Raw genomic sequence first — 13,570 nt, 5'->3', positions numbered from 1 at the left:
TTACTCTCTCTCTCTCGCTAAGCTCCTTGATTCTTTTCTACTGTTGCCTAGTCTCCTCTCTGATTTGACCGTTGGAGGGCCCCCGCCGGAGTCACCTCCGATCAGTGCGGACTTCTTTTGCAGGCGCTCGTTCCCGGCGACCAGGCGACGAGGGATTGGCCACAATAGAACTTAATTTAGTCTTCCATCTATTCTCCTATTTTATGCAGCAATTGATTGAATAAGAAAAATGACCATTCCCTCGTAATATTTGATCATAGAGAACTCATTGTACTATCACATGATGCAAAACACTGATTATCTATATATGATCTGAATTATGTCCAATTAGTTTCTTATAATTAATAGTATCTTGTTAACTTTTAGGTCAAGTTTAATTGAGGGAAGTTAGACTCTGGAGTGGTAATAGGAACGAATGACTCTCGTTCCAGCTATTTGGTTGGGAGAGTCCTATTCTCATTCCAATTCTAAAAAAGAATGGAAAAGCTTCGATCTCTTAAAATTTAATCCTTACTATCTCCTTGTATTCAAATCCTATTCAATCCTGATTTAAATTCTAGCCACAAAACCAAATACAAAGATATGGTTATTCCAATCCATTCCAATTTTGATTTCGATTGTGATCCCTAACCAAATGCACTTTTCATGCATATCTTTTTGAGAATCATTAACATCTCATATTAAATCCATTTAGAGATTTGCTCTTAAGCTTCTCCTACTTTTCTTTTCTGGTAGTTTCCCGCTGTTCTTCCTTACACAAACGAACAAATGATACAATTCACTGTCCAGGGAAAGCAGCAAGAGCCTTAGGGGATAAGCTTAGGGCTTGGGAGTGGCTTGGCCGACTGAGTCCACTTCCAGGAAGCTAGAATCCCTTTGAATCAGCAAATAAGATTGCCCAAGAATAATAACCTTGCTATGTACAAAAGAAAAAAAAAAGAATAATATATTTGCTCTCAATTAATTAAATCCCAACAGCCCATAAGTGCTGGTTTTAAAGCAACAGGCCAGCATGTACATTTGGACCTTGCACATCCCAATCCAAAGGCCACTGTCACCCTACATCATCCTTAATTTCCCTCTAGCAAACCCAGTCACCGTGCACCCCTACCCCCCCGAGTAAATAATGGCCCCAAATCTTCAGCCTTATCCTTACTCGGCAACTAATATAATTTAATGAACTAGAACTGATCCTATTCCTTTTGGCATTCTCCATGGTTTGAAAGAGTCAGTTCCTTGGGCTTAATAAAAACTAGAAAAAGAAAAAAAGGAAATAAATAAAAGGTGAGGAAAACTCCACAAGTCCTTCCTCCCATCACCTTTATCTTGTGGGGCTGCGAGTGCAATGACTCATTGGAGTCCATCACATTTGTTTTTTTTTTTTTTTTTTTTTTCTCTCCAAAACGCGTTGGTCCATGTACATGGCCCCACTAACCATTTTCCCCTACTCCTCACTGCAGACAGGCCCTCTTCTTCTTATATATGTAAGACCTAAACCTCTAAGAATATTGGATGCTGAGAAGTAGAAAGGAAAGAAGTGAAGGAATGGAGAGAAGCGGTTCAGAGATGGAGCTCCCGGGTTTCCGATTCCATCCAACTGAAGAGGAGCTCCTCGACTACTACCTCAAGCGGGTGGCCCTTGGAAAGAAGCTCAACTTCGATATCATCGGCACCCTCAACCTCTACCGCCACGACCCTTGGGAACTCCCAGGTATACATACATACTCTTATAATCATCCTATTTAAACATGGGATTCGGATTATATCTTCCATAGGACAGAATAATTAATCTTCTTTCACGATCTCAACCATTTTGGTTGTGTTTTCAAAGCACAACGAACCTCCTCTTCTATTCATTGTGAGTTGTGCTGTGGATGAAAGGAAGAGATTTGTTGTGCTTTGAAAACTGTGCAAAGTGCAATAGAACAATTGAGATTATGAAAGAGGATCAATCATTTTATCATGCCAAAGATGCAACCCGAACCCTAAACAAGATCTTTGGCTTTGTGTGCTCATGTGGCTGCTCAAAGGGCAGCAGCATGTAACTGAAAGATGTAAAAATTATTTTCTCCTCTAAACTTATATGGTATTAATATATAATTTTCTTTCTGCATAAAGTTATATATTTATTATATATGGGTGGCAGGGTTGGCGAGGATCGGGGAGAGGGAGTGGTATTTCTTTGTGCCGAGGGATAGGAAGAGCGGGAACGGAGGGAGGCCGAACCGGACGACGGAGCGGGGGTTCTGGAAGGCGACCGGATCGGACCGGCCGATACGGAGCGCGGCCGATCCGAGGCGGCTTATCGGGCTAAAGAAGACCCTGGTCTTCTACGAGGGGCGGGCCCCTCGCGGCACCAGGACCGACTGGGTTATGAACGAGTATCGCCTCCCCGACGCTCCTCCTTCCAACAACGCTGCTACTCCCAAGGTACTCAACAACAATGTTACAATAATAACAACGCTTGCATGCATGCATGCATGCATGCATACATGTATGTGTGTATGTATTCTATATGTAGTTACGTCATGGATGATGTTTTGGATTCTTTAGATCTTGACTAGAAGGCTAGAATGAGGTGATCATGCCATAGAACATGAATATCTCTTTTGGAACAAAAAAAAAAAAAAAAAAAGACGACTCATGATGTCCACCCCTCGTTGACGAGCAGGTCAACATGGGCAAACTTTTTACCAAACAACCTAACAAGGTTAGCCTGCCTGCCTGAAATTTCCTAGACATGGTGGTGGGGCTTTGTTACCTCTGGCGTCTTAGGACATGGGTTGGTCTCCTCCGACTCTACGGGCCAATCGCCATGCCGTGTGAAGGCACTGGGATGTCATAGGACCGTGAACATGTCACTCTCATTAGAATGTTTGTATTGCTTGCTCCTTGTTATGTCGTCATCCTTGAAAAGTATTAAGAAGGAAATGAAGCTTGACTCACTATATATATATATATAAGTCAAGCTCTTCTCCATTGAATTTTTCCTAAGATGCCTCCTAAATTATTCCCATAGGTCTATATGGTATACATCTGCAGAGAAACAATAGTAAAATTCCATATATAGAAAAAAAAAAGAGTATAATTGAATGCACTGTTTGCACGAGTCTTTATTAGCAACTGAAGAAACTATCAATGCGAAGATATAGTGATGGAACTAATCTGGTTATGTGCCCAAATTGTGCAGGAGGATATAGTACTGTGCAAAATATATAGGAAAGCTACATCATTAAAGGAGTTGGAGCAGAGAGCAGCCATGGGAGAAGACATGAGAGCACCACAAGCCTGCATGTCCATGGTGGATAATGCGTCGTCAGATGATCAGGAAAATTATCAAAGTTCATCGTTGCCTTTGGACAATGGAGATCCAAAGGAGATGAAAGAAGAGACCCAGAAGGAGGTAGAAGTCACATCCATATCCATTCGACAAGTGGATCTCCCACTCCCAGAACTTCAAGTTCCAAAGTATAGCTTGGACTGGATGCAGGATCCTTTCTCCACTCAGTTGCGTAGCCCATGGCTAGACCAATGGTTGCCCAACTTCTAAATAAAAACCGCTCACTGAGTTGTGCACAAAGAAGGACTGCATCTGCTCATAGCATCTGAGTGAGGACTGGCTAAACATATATATCATCATAGATCAAGAGAGTGGAATGCGCTGACGTCTGTTTTGATATTTCTTTCTTTTACTTTAAGAGATGGTTAGACTGCTGACAGCTCTTTCTCCTATTTCTTAGTGAAGAGGAGAAGAGATGAGAAAAGACTGAGATTTATCTTTTTGTTCTTGCGGTTATTTTGTGAATAAGGTCCTCGTTATAAGTGTTTAAATTTGTATTTTGGTAAAGGATTTTATGAAGTACTGCTTATAATTAAGAAAAAACTCGTCTAGCCATTTTGAACAAACTCTCTAATAGGAATAGGATGGATAATTATTTGATCAGGCAACAAAGTAACAAGTGGCCCCACCTCTCATGCACCTAATTATTACTCTATTCCATCCAACCTTTGCAGGATCAATCTCAATCACCATAATCAGGATCTCATCACGAAGGTATGGATGTCAAAAACGAGAAGAAAAAAAAAATCATCGGATAGACTTGCCCATGGCTGCAAAGCCTGCCCATTTTTTTTTCAAGACCAACCATAATGGTACTTGAAACAATGTCTCAGAACATGATCATCTAAATCCACGTCAGCTCCAACTGCAACTATTTACTCTACTTGTTACAGTTAAGAGCTCATAATTTGATACATGAGATATTATCTATTCTGATCTATGAGTTTTACAATTTTATCCCTCTAAATTTCAATCTAAAAAATGCTAGACATGAGATTATAGTCTCTTCCTATATAAGTCAAGTTTTCTTAACTCATAACCAATATGAACTAATATGCTTTCCTTCCTACACCATAAATATTTATATCATTGATTGTGGTTATCGGTTAATCGGGCTATATATCACGAAAGCTTGCTTAAGTATCTCATTGGAAAACAAACTGCTCGAATTGTAACCAAATTAGAAAGGTTTGATGAGCCAATGCCCCATAGCGACCGCAATTCTATTCTCGAAGGATCTTTAAGGCCTTATCTTAGAAAAAACAACTTCCTATTGTCTCTTGGTCCAATCCACCAAGGTCCAATTTCCATGGGGCTATCATTTTCGAGACCCCGTGTAAGTCTGTTATGTTTTCAAGGCACGGGTACGTTGCAATTGCATATTACCTTCTTGGTAGGGCATCTCATGCATTTCAAAGCATGTGTGGTTGTTGGATGATCAAAACGTCCACCATGTGTTGGAAACACCTTGAAAGCACTTTGTTTTAGGAACCCACCCTCTTGGGAATTTCTTGTCGAACTGATATAGCTTAATTTGCTACTCATTTTTTTCCCTCAGGAATGAATCCAGAAGAATAAAACAAGAAAAATAATTGTCTCCTCTCCTTGATTGTAGGAAGACACTCTAGTTCCCACAAGATTAGCCACAGAATTATTTGGCCATAAATTGATGGCTACTTGTACACATAACTGGCCTCACAAGATGAAAATGACATTTGCCAGCTGCTTGCAATCTTCTACATTAACATGTTCTAAAAAGCAATTAGCTTCTAGCACGCTCATATATCATTCATGATAGGTTGACATAAAAAACTAATTGTAATATCAAGTTTAATTGGCAACACCAATTTCCCAAGAAAAAATAGTCACCTATTAGTCAACAAATTGCAGGAACTATTATACTTCTTCCTATGATGTTCTGGCTGCGATTCTTTTGCAGATGAATCGTGATATCTTCTATTGATTTTCTTGCTCGAAAGGTTTTTATCACATTCTAGCAGGTTTCTAAATTAGCCTGGATTGTTTCAATTTGTATCAGTAAGCAAATATATACTTTGAAGATGATCTTTTAGATTTCAAGATTGACCATTTGATGCACAGCCGATCTTTTTTTCAGTTTAGGCAATGATAAAGTCACGGTAAAATGATATCAATCCCTGATTGCACCATCTTTATCTATGTACCAGACTAATTTTTGAGGCTTAACATAAGCATGTCTCTTGCCAAAGCTGCCTTGACAAAGAATTTGTCATGTTCCCAGACTTTGCTAATCACATCTTTTAGCTGCAAACCTAATCACATTTTTTCTGTATTGTTACCATATTCTCAATAATAGCAAGATGGTGTATCTATATGTGCATGAAGACATGTAATTACAATTATTTCGGTCTGCTGATTTTCTTAGCATGTTACTAGTTCTCATTTGTTTTTGTTTAATTCCACTTTTCAATAACCAGACTGTTCTTGCTTCTTTTGGCACCCATGTTTCTGGATATAAGAACCGGTATAAGAATTTCATCAAATACTTTCATGACACAGAAAATCAGGTATTTGGTGCTCCTATAATTGCTAAATTGCTTTTGTCCCTATAGTACTCATGTTCCAATGAGAATTTTCTCCCCTACACCTATGTGACTAACATGTCTGTATGTCATCATTAGCAGTGACTTCAAGATTCTTATAGCAATGTGGAGTGTTCAATTCATTTTTAAAAATTTACAATTAATATTGGAAGAAATTCTTTACCTTGATACCACAGCAAATGGCAGGCATGAGCATGGCTAGTTGAGCTTGAGAATGAGACATGGTCATTAATGTATAGACTTTGTAATTTTGGGGTTCACATAACCATCTCACCATCATTTGGAAAGGTGCAGCTCATGTGTAGCAGATAATAATACAGATTTGGAACCATGTCCAACTCATTTTCCAAGCTCCATCCTCAGACATCAACTAATTCCACCATGCTTAGGTGCTCATGTATATTAACTTATCTAAAAAATGGGTAGGAAACTTAGTTTCTGACTAAAATTAGAACCATGACATGAGCAACAAATTAAAAACATAAAGATCCAATAATACTTTGCAGTATGTCCTTGGCTGAAAATATTGATACCAGTTTTGAAGTGATTTTACTAAAGTAAAATTTTACATCTGCTAAAAAAACATCATAGAACAAAAGCAAAAAACACAAGCTTGGACGTCAAGCCACAAAACCATCACTCCACAACAAGGGAATTATTGTACTTATGCCAGATCTTTCCACAAATTGATGTAGCAATGCAAAAAAAAAAAAAAAAAAAAAGGATCAGATCACTAGCCTCATCTGCAGTTTAACCATATGATAGAACCCTCTGCTGTCATAGATGGAGTCATAAACAACTTTCAAGTTAAAAGGTTGTAATTTTTTCAGATTTACACTCCACCACTGCAAGGGAAATTGAAGTGATGATTGAATCATGTTTATTAGCAGAAAAGCACATACAAAACGTGACACCTGGACCGACGCATTTACCAGTAAAGGACCCATTTTACAAAGTTTAACATATTCAGAAGTATGCCAGATCCACCTCACTGAAAGCCATAGTGACAGAGTCAGCTAGCAGGATTGGATCATTTCAGTCATAATCAGAAGAAAATGACTGCTCAAACTCTGCATCCATAATCACCCCACTCATGATATGCGCAACAATCTCAGCTTTTCTGACATCAACACATACTGATCTGACACCATTAACAACCAGATTTCCTTTAACATCCTTCCAAGCATATAATCTAAATCCAGATATAGAATCAAAAGATTTTTCTTTGTGCAAAGGGACTGCTCCAGAAGGCAGATGTTGAGGAACTGCAGAAAAACCCATTATGCGAGAGATGGTGGCATATGTATCATTTATCTTCTGTTCAGTTAAGCTATCGCTGGCTCTCAGTTTTAGAACACGTTCAAATGCTTCTTCTGATGGGACAAAAATGGTGAAAGGAAGATCATTGGGCAGCATTGCAACCATCATCTCCCCAAGCTCCCCTAGTATCACCTCCTCTGAACTCTTCCAAGGTATTGAATTCTTAAAAGGTCTCTTGATGCTATTGTCCATATCAGGAAGGCCCAAAGTAATTAAAAGCAGCAGACACGAAACAGGGATGATTAAGCACAACAAACAGACCAATCTTTTCAGAAAGCCTCTTTTCATTCTCGTCTGAAATAATGCCATGACTTCAAAGATGTAACTGATAATAGGTTTGATCTCAACAACTGCAATTGCTAAAGTATTCCTCAGACTCTGTCATTCAACACAAGCAACAATTCTCCGCCCTGAATGATTACATTATCCAAGAACTGTTTTACTTCTTCCTCGTGCTGAAATGGCTTGGGTGCAGAAAGATCACTGTCGAGGTTATACCAGACACCACCAATGCTTCGCAATGCGACCCAGTGCCTACCCCTCCAAAGTCCAGCAAACTTCCTGACAGAAATGTTAAGCATGATTCCCATCAAAGATTCTCCAGAGAGGTTGATCGAAGAAGCTCCATTTCGACGATCATGCCAAACTACTCTTTTCCTTCTAGACTCCAGTGCCGTGATGAGTACATTCACATCATAGTTTCCAGTTAACACATTATGGTGGGGCTTAAAAATTATTGATAGAGGAGTCCATGAACCCCTGTTAGGATCTTCAAGAACAAGTTTATCAGCAATGGCATCCAACTCAACTCGAGTGAATGAGTCCTTTTCCTGATTCACAACAAAGCTGTCAAACTTTTATCAAACACAGAAAGATGAGTTAACCAAGATAATACTTAACAAATGATCCCAAAAACAGCATAAGGAATTATTAGTTCAGCTCATATCCAAAATTCAATGTCCACCAACTTAGAGAAAATCTGTTTTAGCTTATATACAGGTTTTAGTTATCTTTGAAAACAATTATAATGTGATTTCGTTTTTTTTAGTTCCTTTTCCCACTACTTATGCAAGTTCTCTCTTTGTACTCTGTACTTCTCTTTTCATTTCATGGCTTTCTTTCTTGCATAAGGGATAGTTCACTTGTTTGAATTGCTGAAAGAAAACTTTAAAAAATTTCACAAAAGCATACACATGATCATTTTCTTGAGTACATTTGTTCTACAAGTATTGATATCATTTTGCAAAGGAAAAAGAATAATTTTCAAGAAAAAATTGAGAAAAATAAAATGGCACATAAGGATTTTGCTCTTTTTCAATATCCATAAAGCAATATATAAAAGTGAGGGGAAATGCTTTCTAGAAATAAATTATTTATAAGAAAACACAGAAGGATAGGTATGTCAAAATTGTATAGAATCATACCTGAAGCAGGTTATTTAGCGCATGCAGCAGACAAAATTGTAACCTCTGCTTCTCATGATAGATTTGTTTCACCTCCATAGCCACCTCTAGGAAAATAAATAATAAATCTATATAAGCAATAGAAACAAAATTCAAAATCTATGGCAAGGCTGCACTGAGATGTCCCTCAACCATCATACTAGTTAACAAAAAATGGTATAACTGAAATAGAACAGAAAGAAGAACTGGAGCAACATGTTATATGCCAAATGAGTTCTTGGAGAAAATACATTCAAAGTATTCACTCATCTATTGAATCAAATTAATTGTATAGAACCTAAACAAAACATCCATTTTCACATACTTTACAACTTAAGATGAGAATGTTAATCACATTTTCATGGGGAAAAAAATATACTCCTTTGAAGCCAGATAAGGGGCAGTGTGGCAGTGGAAAGAAAAGGTTAAGGGATGGGGAAGGGCAGAAGGGCACTTTTAAAGGAGAGAAATTTCAACATGGAAAATGCTTTCTCATGCGATTCTTTAGGCACTATGGAGCAAGAGAGCTAAAGTGAAAAAAGAAAAATGTGGAGAGGACTAGGGTAAGAACAGTTCCTATATTGTTTTCTTTTATTTCCTTTCAATCCAACATTTTGCACTCCTGTACCTAAGTTTACACCAATCTAGGATCCACTCTTAGATATCCACAATCAGAAATCAAATTCTCTTCAATTTATCAGGCATCAAGATCAATCTAAGAGTATGGCGTGTCCATGATGATGATAGATTACTTGTAATTGGGCCTTAATTGTATAATCTGGGATTATACTAACATATAAAAAAATATGATGGCCTATAACCTATAGAAAAAACTTCTGTTTTCAATAGAACAGTGAGTCCAAACTTGACTCACATGACTCGAGGTACATGAGACAGTGGCATGATACAGAATCAACAGACCTATCTCTTAGACAAAATTGTAGACCCAGAAGCATCACTTATGTCCAAAGAATTCTTGTAGGCCTGGACATGACATGAGCCACTTCTAGTATTATGATTGTAGGATAAGTGAAAGAAAATGTCAATGGCTCACATAAAACCCAGAAATATTCTAAAATTAGCAAATTTGATGAATTTAGTTGGCACCAGCACATAAAGGGAAAGCATGTTCAGATATCTACTCACTTTTCAAACAGATATATTTAAACTAGATTCTCCCCTTATCCATCTCCAACACTAGGTGCCCTCATTATCTCATTCTACCAGAGAAGCTTCGGGAAAGCCAAAATAATATTGAAAGTTCAAGTGCCAATTGAATAGATTGACGTAATTAATTGCATACGAATGCACTTGGATATACATAGAAAGGACTGATTCATACTACCTTTGATTTTTCCTATAAAAAGATGAATTCCTGCTAGGTTTACCAATGATTTGGGACCAGCCCGGCTCGAACCACCCTAAATAAGTCATATGCAAGTATTCACATTATTATATTGCATTTGATCCGAATCCAACAAATTTTAGTTTTTTAATCAATTTGTATCAATAACTAACACTAGATTACTAAATAGGCATCATCCACATACTACGTTAAAAGCCTAAAACTTCTTGATATCAGCACGTTCCATACAGACGTAAGGTGATATTGATAACTATCAGTGCAAAGTCCACAAGGAAATAGGATCACAAAAATAAATTAAGAGATAGCATATCAACATATAATGGATTAGTCCTATAACATCTTACCCTAAGCCTGTCGAAAGCAATAACATGCTTTCACTCTTGACGCCCATCTGTTCATTTTGCATGCTATCTTTTTGATGATTTTGCTACCTGTGCATGGCATATCATAGGGTGAACCAATCTCAAACAGTGTTAACTAAATAATAATGCATCCCTCTTAATGTTTCATTTTGTAAATTTCATTTTTCTGGTTCTTGGATCCCTATTCCCTCATAACAAGGTCAAAGACAGATACGACAATTGGGAAAAAAAATAGAAATCAAGCATCCAGAACCACAAGAATCTTGCAATAAATTTGAATTGCAGCAATCAATAAAGACAATGACATCACATCAAAACTACGATTCCAGAGCCTATCGATTACCACCCAAAATCCAATCAACCCTCACATATAACTACTCAAATTGGGTTATCCGAAAACTTGCACATCCATTACAAAGATGGAATGGATGTGTGGCTACTTATATGCGTGGGTCGATTGGATTTTAGACGGTAATGCTCAGCCTCTTGAACTGTAGTTTTGATTTGAAGTCACTATCTTAATTGATTGCTGCATTTGATATTTGATTCATATGAATGCAATGATTCTTGACACTTGATTTCCTTTTTCTCCTAACAGTTATATTTGTGTTCGATCCTATTAGGAGGAAGCTGGGATCCAAGAAGCTGAAAAATGAACTTGGCTAGAAGAAATGTGAAGGAGGCATTATTAATCAGTAATACTGTTTGAGACTGGTCCACTGTATCAACAAGCTAGCATACAAAATGAATAGATGAGCTTCAAGAGTGAAAACACATCATTTGTTTTGACAATCTTAGGGGAAGATGTTATATAACTAATTCATTGTGTTGATGTGCTATCTTTCAACTTATTTTTATGATCCTATTTCCTTGTGGACTTCACACAAATAGTTATCCGTATCGCCTTGTCTGTGTGGAACATCATAATATCAAGTGATTGTAGGTTTAACGATGTAGCATCTAGATGATTCATATTGAGCAATCTACCATTAGTTATTGAGTAATCTCCAACATGTTTGCTTTGGTTCTGCACCGTTCAGAATCAGAAAAGGGTCCAAGTCACGAGTGCAGATTCAGGCCAACCCAGGTCAAACTAAGACAACATTAAGAAGTCATAAATATACTAATTAATTATATACAACATAAATAAGTTAGAGCTATAAATTTGTGTTTAAAAATCAAAATTTATTAGCATTTTCCCAGCAACTTTTGGACTTTCTAATCTTTTAAATAATGACTTTTACTAGTATCATCATATTTTATTCAAGTTCACAAACAACGATAACAATATTCGAAATAAACAGCACAAGATCCCAATCATCTACTCCAATTGTCTCATTTCTGTTGAACAAACACTGTAATAACTATAGAACATTCTCTTTAAAAAAAAAAAAAATACAGACTTCTATTTGTTTCTTGAGTAGATCTGGAATTTATAATGCCTGATGCCACGCACCTGCGGTATTTTAATTACTGGGACCATGCGCTTCACACCTAGCAGATCCCTGCAATGTTGCACCATTTTACCATTAGTAGCGAGCTTATATGGCTTATCAATTGAATCCTTGTACAAGCATAGATCTCCAAGAACTTGGACAAGAACATAAATTCGATACAACAGTTGAATTCTCTGGACAAGATGAGATCACTAGTAATTCATCATTTGCATCTAAAATAAAGTTATACAAGCAACTCGACAGGCCCCTAATATCATAGAATGACCTACCTTGTACTGAGAAAAAATTACTGTAGAAAGAATAACACCCAATCTCACCCGGATCAAATGGTAGCAGGATAGAAAAATCTATAGCTCCAGTAGCCAATCTAATTGCAAGTGGAATAACACCCAAATACGCACCCAGAACATTCATGGTAGAATAATAGAAAAATCGATCGCCCACAGCAGCCGATATAATTGAGAGCGAGCGAGCGAGAGAGGGTCAGGTTGCCGCTACCCTCCGGCCTGCCGCCAATCTCCGCAAGCAAGGTGGCGAGAGAGAAAGGAGAAAGAGAGAAAGCAGGAGGGGATGGTAAGGGCTCCCGCAGTCCAGCTATTGGGATTTGGCGACGGAGAGTGGGAGAGGGAGAGAGAGAAAGGAGGATAAAGGGAGGAAGAGAAAGAGGACGCTTACCTGGAATGGATGGTAGCAGGAGGCTCGCTGCTGCCCGTCTTCCGTTGGCGCCGACACGGAGATGTCGGAGAGGCGCGCCGAGGAGGCGACGAGGAATGAGGAATTATGGGAGAGGAGGGTCGAAACGAATCGTCGAATCCCTAATCCCCCCAGTGTGCGATCTTAGGAAATGCTACGGACAATTGACTTTCCCCATACATACGTGATCCCAGCCGTTCGTTTGAAAATGGACAGCTTAAGATGCATGATCGGACAACGAATGATAAAGATCAGTTTAACTAATTGCATCCAGATTTATTTATGAAAAAAATATTTTTGTACAATAAAATATGGGGATACTAATAATTGAGTGGTTCAAGTTTCATGTCTAATAATTTAGTTAATAACATGATAAGATTATTCAAAATTAGAAAAATAAATAAATAAAATTTAATGCCGTTTGTCCATTATCATCACGTGAGTGTTGACCCACTAAATAGCGATATGTGGGAACTTAAATTTGGAAACTTCGGTCGGTTAAAAGAAAAATTTTCTTTGATTTCTTCCTTCGCTCCCATTCTCCCTTCCATCATAAGTTCCAAACTAATTTTTCTCAAATATTCTTCCCCAACACTGACCACATCTTCATCCAGTAACTTGGTCGAGTAAATTGGCCACCTTCCTAGTCCCCCTTGGAATGCCACTATCGCCATTAAGAAAAGGACTATCAGGATACCTAACTCGAAGGTTCCACGATAGCTTGAGAGGTACGAATTTAAAAAAAAAAATTACGGTTAGGGGGCATCATAATTTTTGCATGAATCTTTACATTTGAGAATTTGTATTTTATTTATTCTAGAGGATTTTCATATGATATGTTTATCTTTTTATTTTTTTCCTAAGTCATGATTTAGGTCCCATTGTCTCGCTTGGGGATGCATAATGTCTGCTTCCACATGCCAAAGAAGGGGTGTGGAGAAGGAGGAAATATATTAATCAAAAGCTTGGCATGGAGATCCATTAGTGTGGGCATCCCCTCTCTCTTGG

The 13,570-nt window shown here is 37.9% G+C and overlaps 3 protein-coding genes across 4 annotated transcripts; 1 reads left to right on the top strand and 2 right to left on the bottom strand.

The window, feature by feature from the left end:
* The first annotated feature begins 1,495 nt into the window (after positions 1-1,495).
* Positions 1,496-3,831, top strand: LOC105061547 (NAC domain-containing protein 22). Its single transcript, XM_010945631.4, has 3 exons — positions 1,496-1,711; positions 2,147-2,430; positions 3,191-3,831. Exons 1-3 carry the CDS (start codon positions 1,513-1,515, stop codon positions 3,548-3,550), a joined length of 843 nt encoding a protein of 280 aa, XP_010943933.2. The 5' UTR covers positions 1,496-1,512; the 3' UTR covers positions 3,551-3,831.
* A 2,850-nt stretch (positions 3,832-6,681) lies between these two features.
* Positions 6,682-7,551, bottom strand: LOC114912598 (uncharacterized). The gene has a single exon (XM_029260837.2). The coding sequence runs from the start codon at positions 7,549-7,551 to the stop codon at positions 6,958-6,960; it is 594 nt and encodes a 197-aa protein (XP_029116670.2). The 3' UTR covers positions 6,682-6,957.
* LOC105061548 (josephin-like protein) lies at positions 7,132-12,704 on the bottom strand. 2 transcript variants are annotated; one of them, XM_010945635.4, is made up of 5 exons: positions 12,545-12,700; positions 11,869-11,917; positions 10,395-10,481; positions 8,667-8,752; positions 7,132-8,072 (listed from the first exon to the last, which is right to left on the bottom strand). In XM_010945635.4, the coding sequence occupies exons 4-5, from the start codon at positions 8,742-8,744 to the stop codon at positions 7,614-7,616; spliced, it is 537 nt and encodes a 178-aa protein (XP_010943937.1). In that variant the 5' UTR covers positions 8,745-8,752; positions 10,395-10,481; positions 11,869-11,917; positions 12,545-12,700; the 3' UTR covers positions 7,132-7,613. The 2 variants fall into 2 exon arrangements, with proteins under 2 accessions (XP_010943937.1, XP_010943936.1); XM_010945634.4 differs by lacking the exon at positions 10,395-10,481 and having other exon boundaries at positions 12,545-12,704.
* Between the last annotated feature and the right edge of the window lie 866 nt (positions 12,705-13,570).

Source organism: Elaeis guineensis, chromosome 11 (assembly GCF_000442705.2).
Source record: "Elaeis guineensis isolate ETL-2024a chromosome 11, EG11, whole genome shotgun sequence".
In the NCBI taxonomy this organism is placed as follows: domain Eukaryota; kingdom Viridiplantae; phylum Streptophyta; class Magnoliopsida; order Arecales; family Arecaceae; genus Elaeis; species Elaeis guineensis.
The sequence above is the reverse complement of the archived record's forward strand: the minus strand, read 5'-3'. Positions and strand labels throughout refer to the sequence as shown.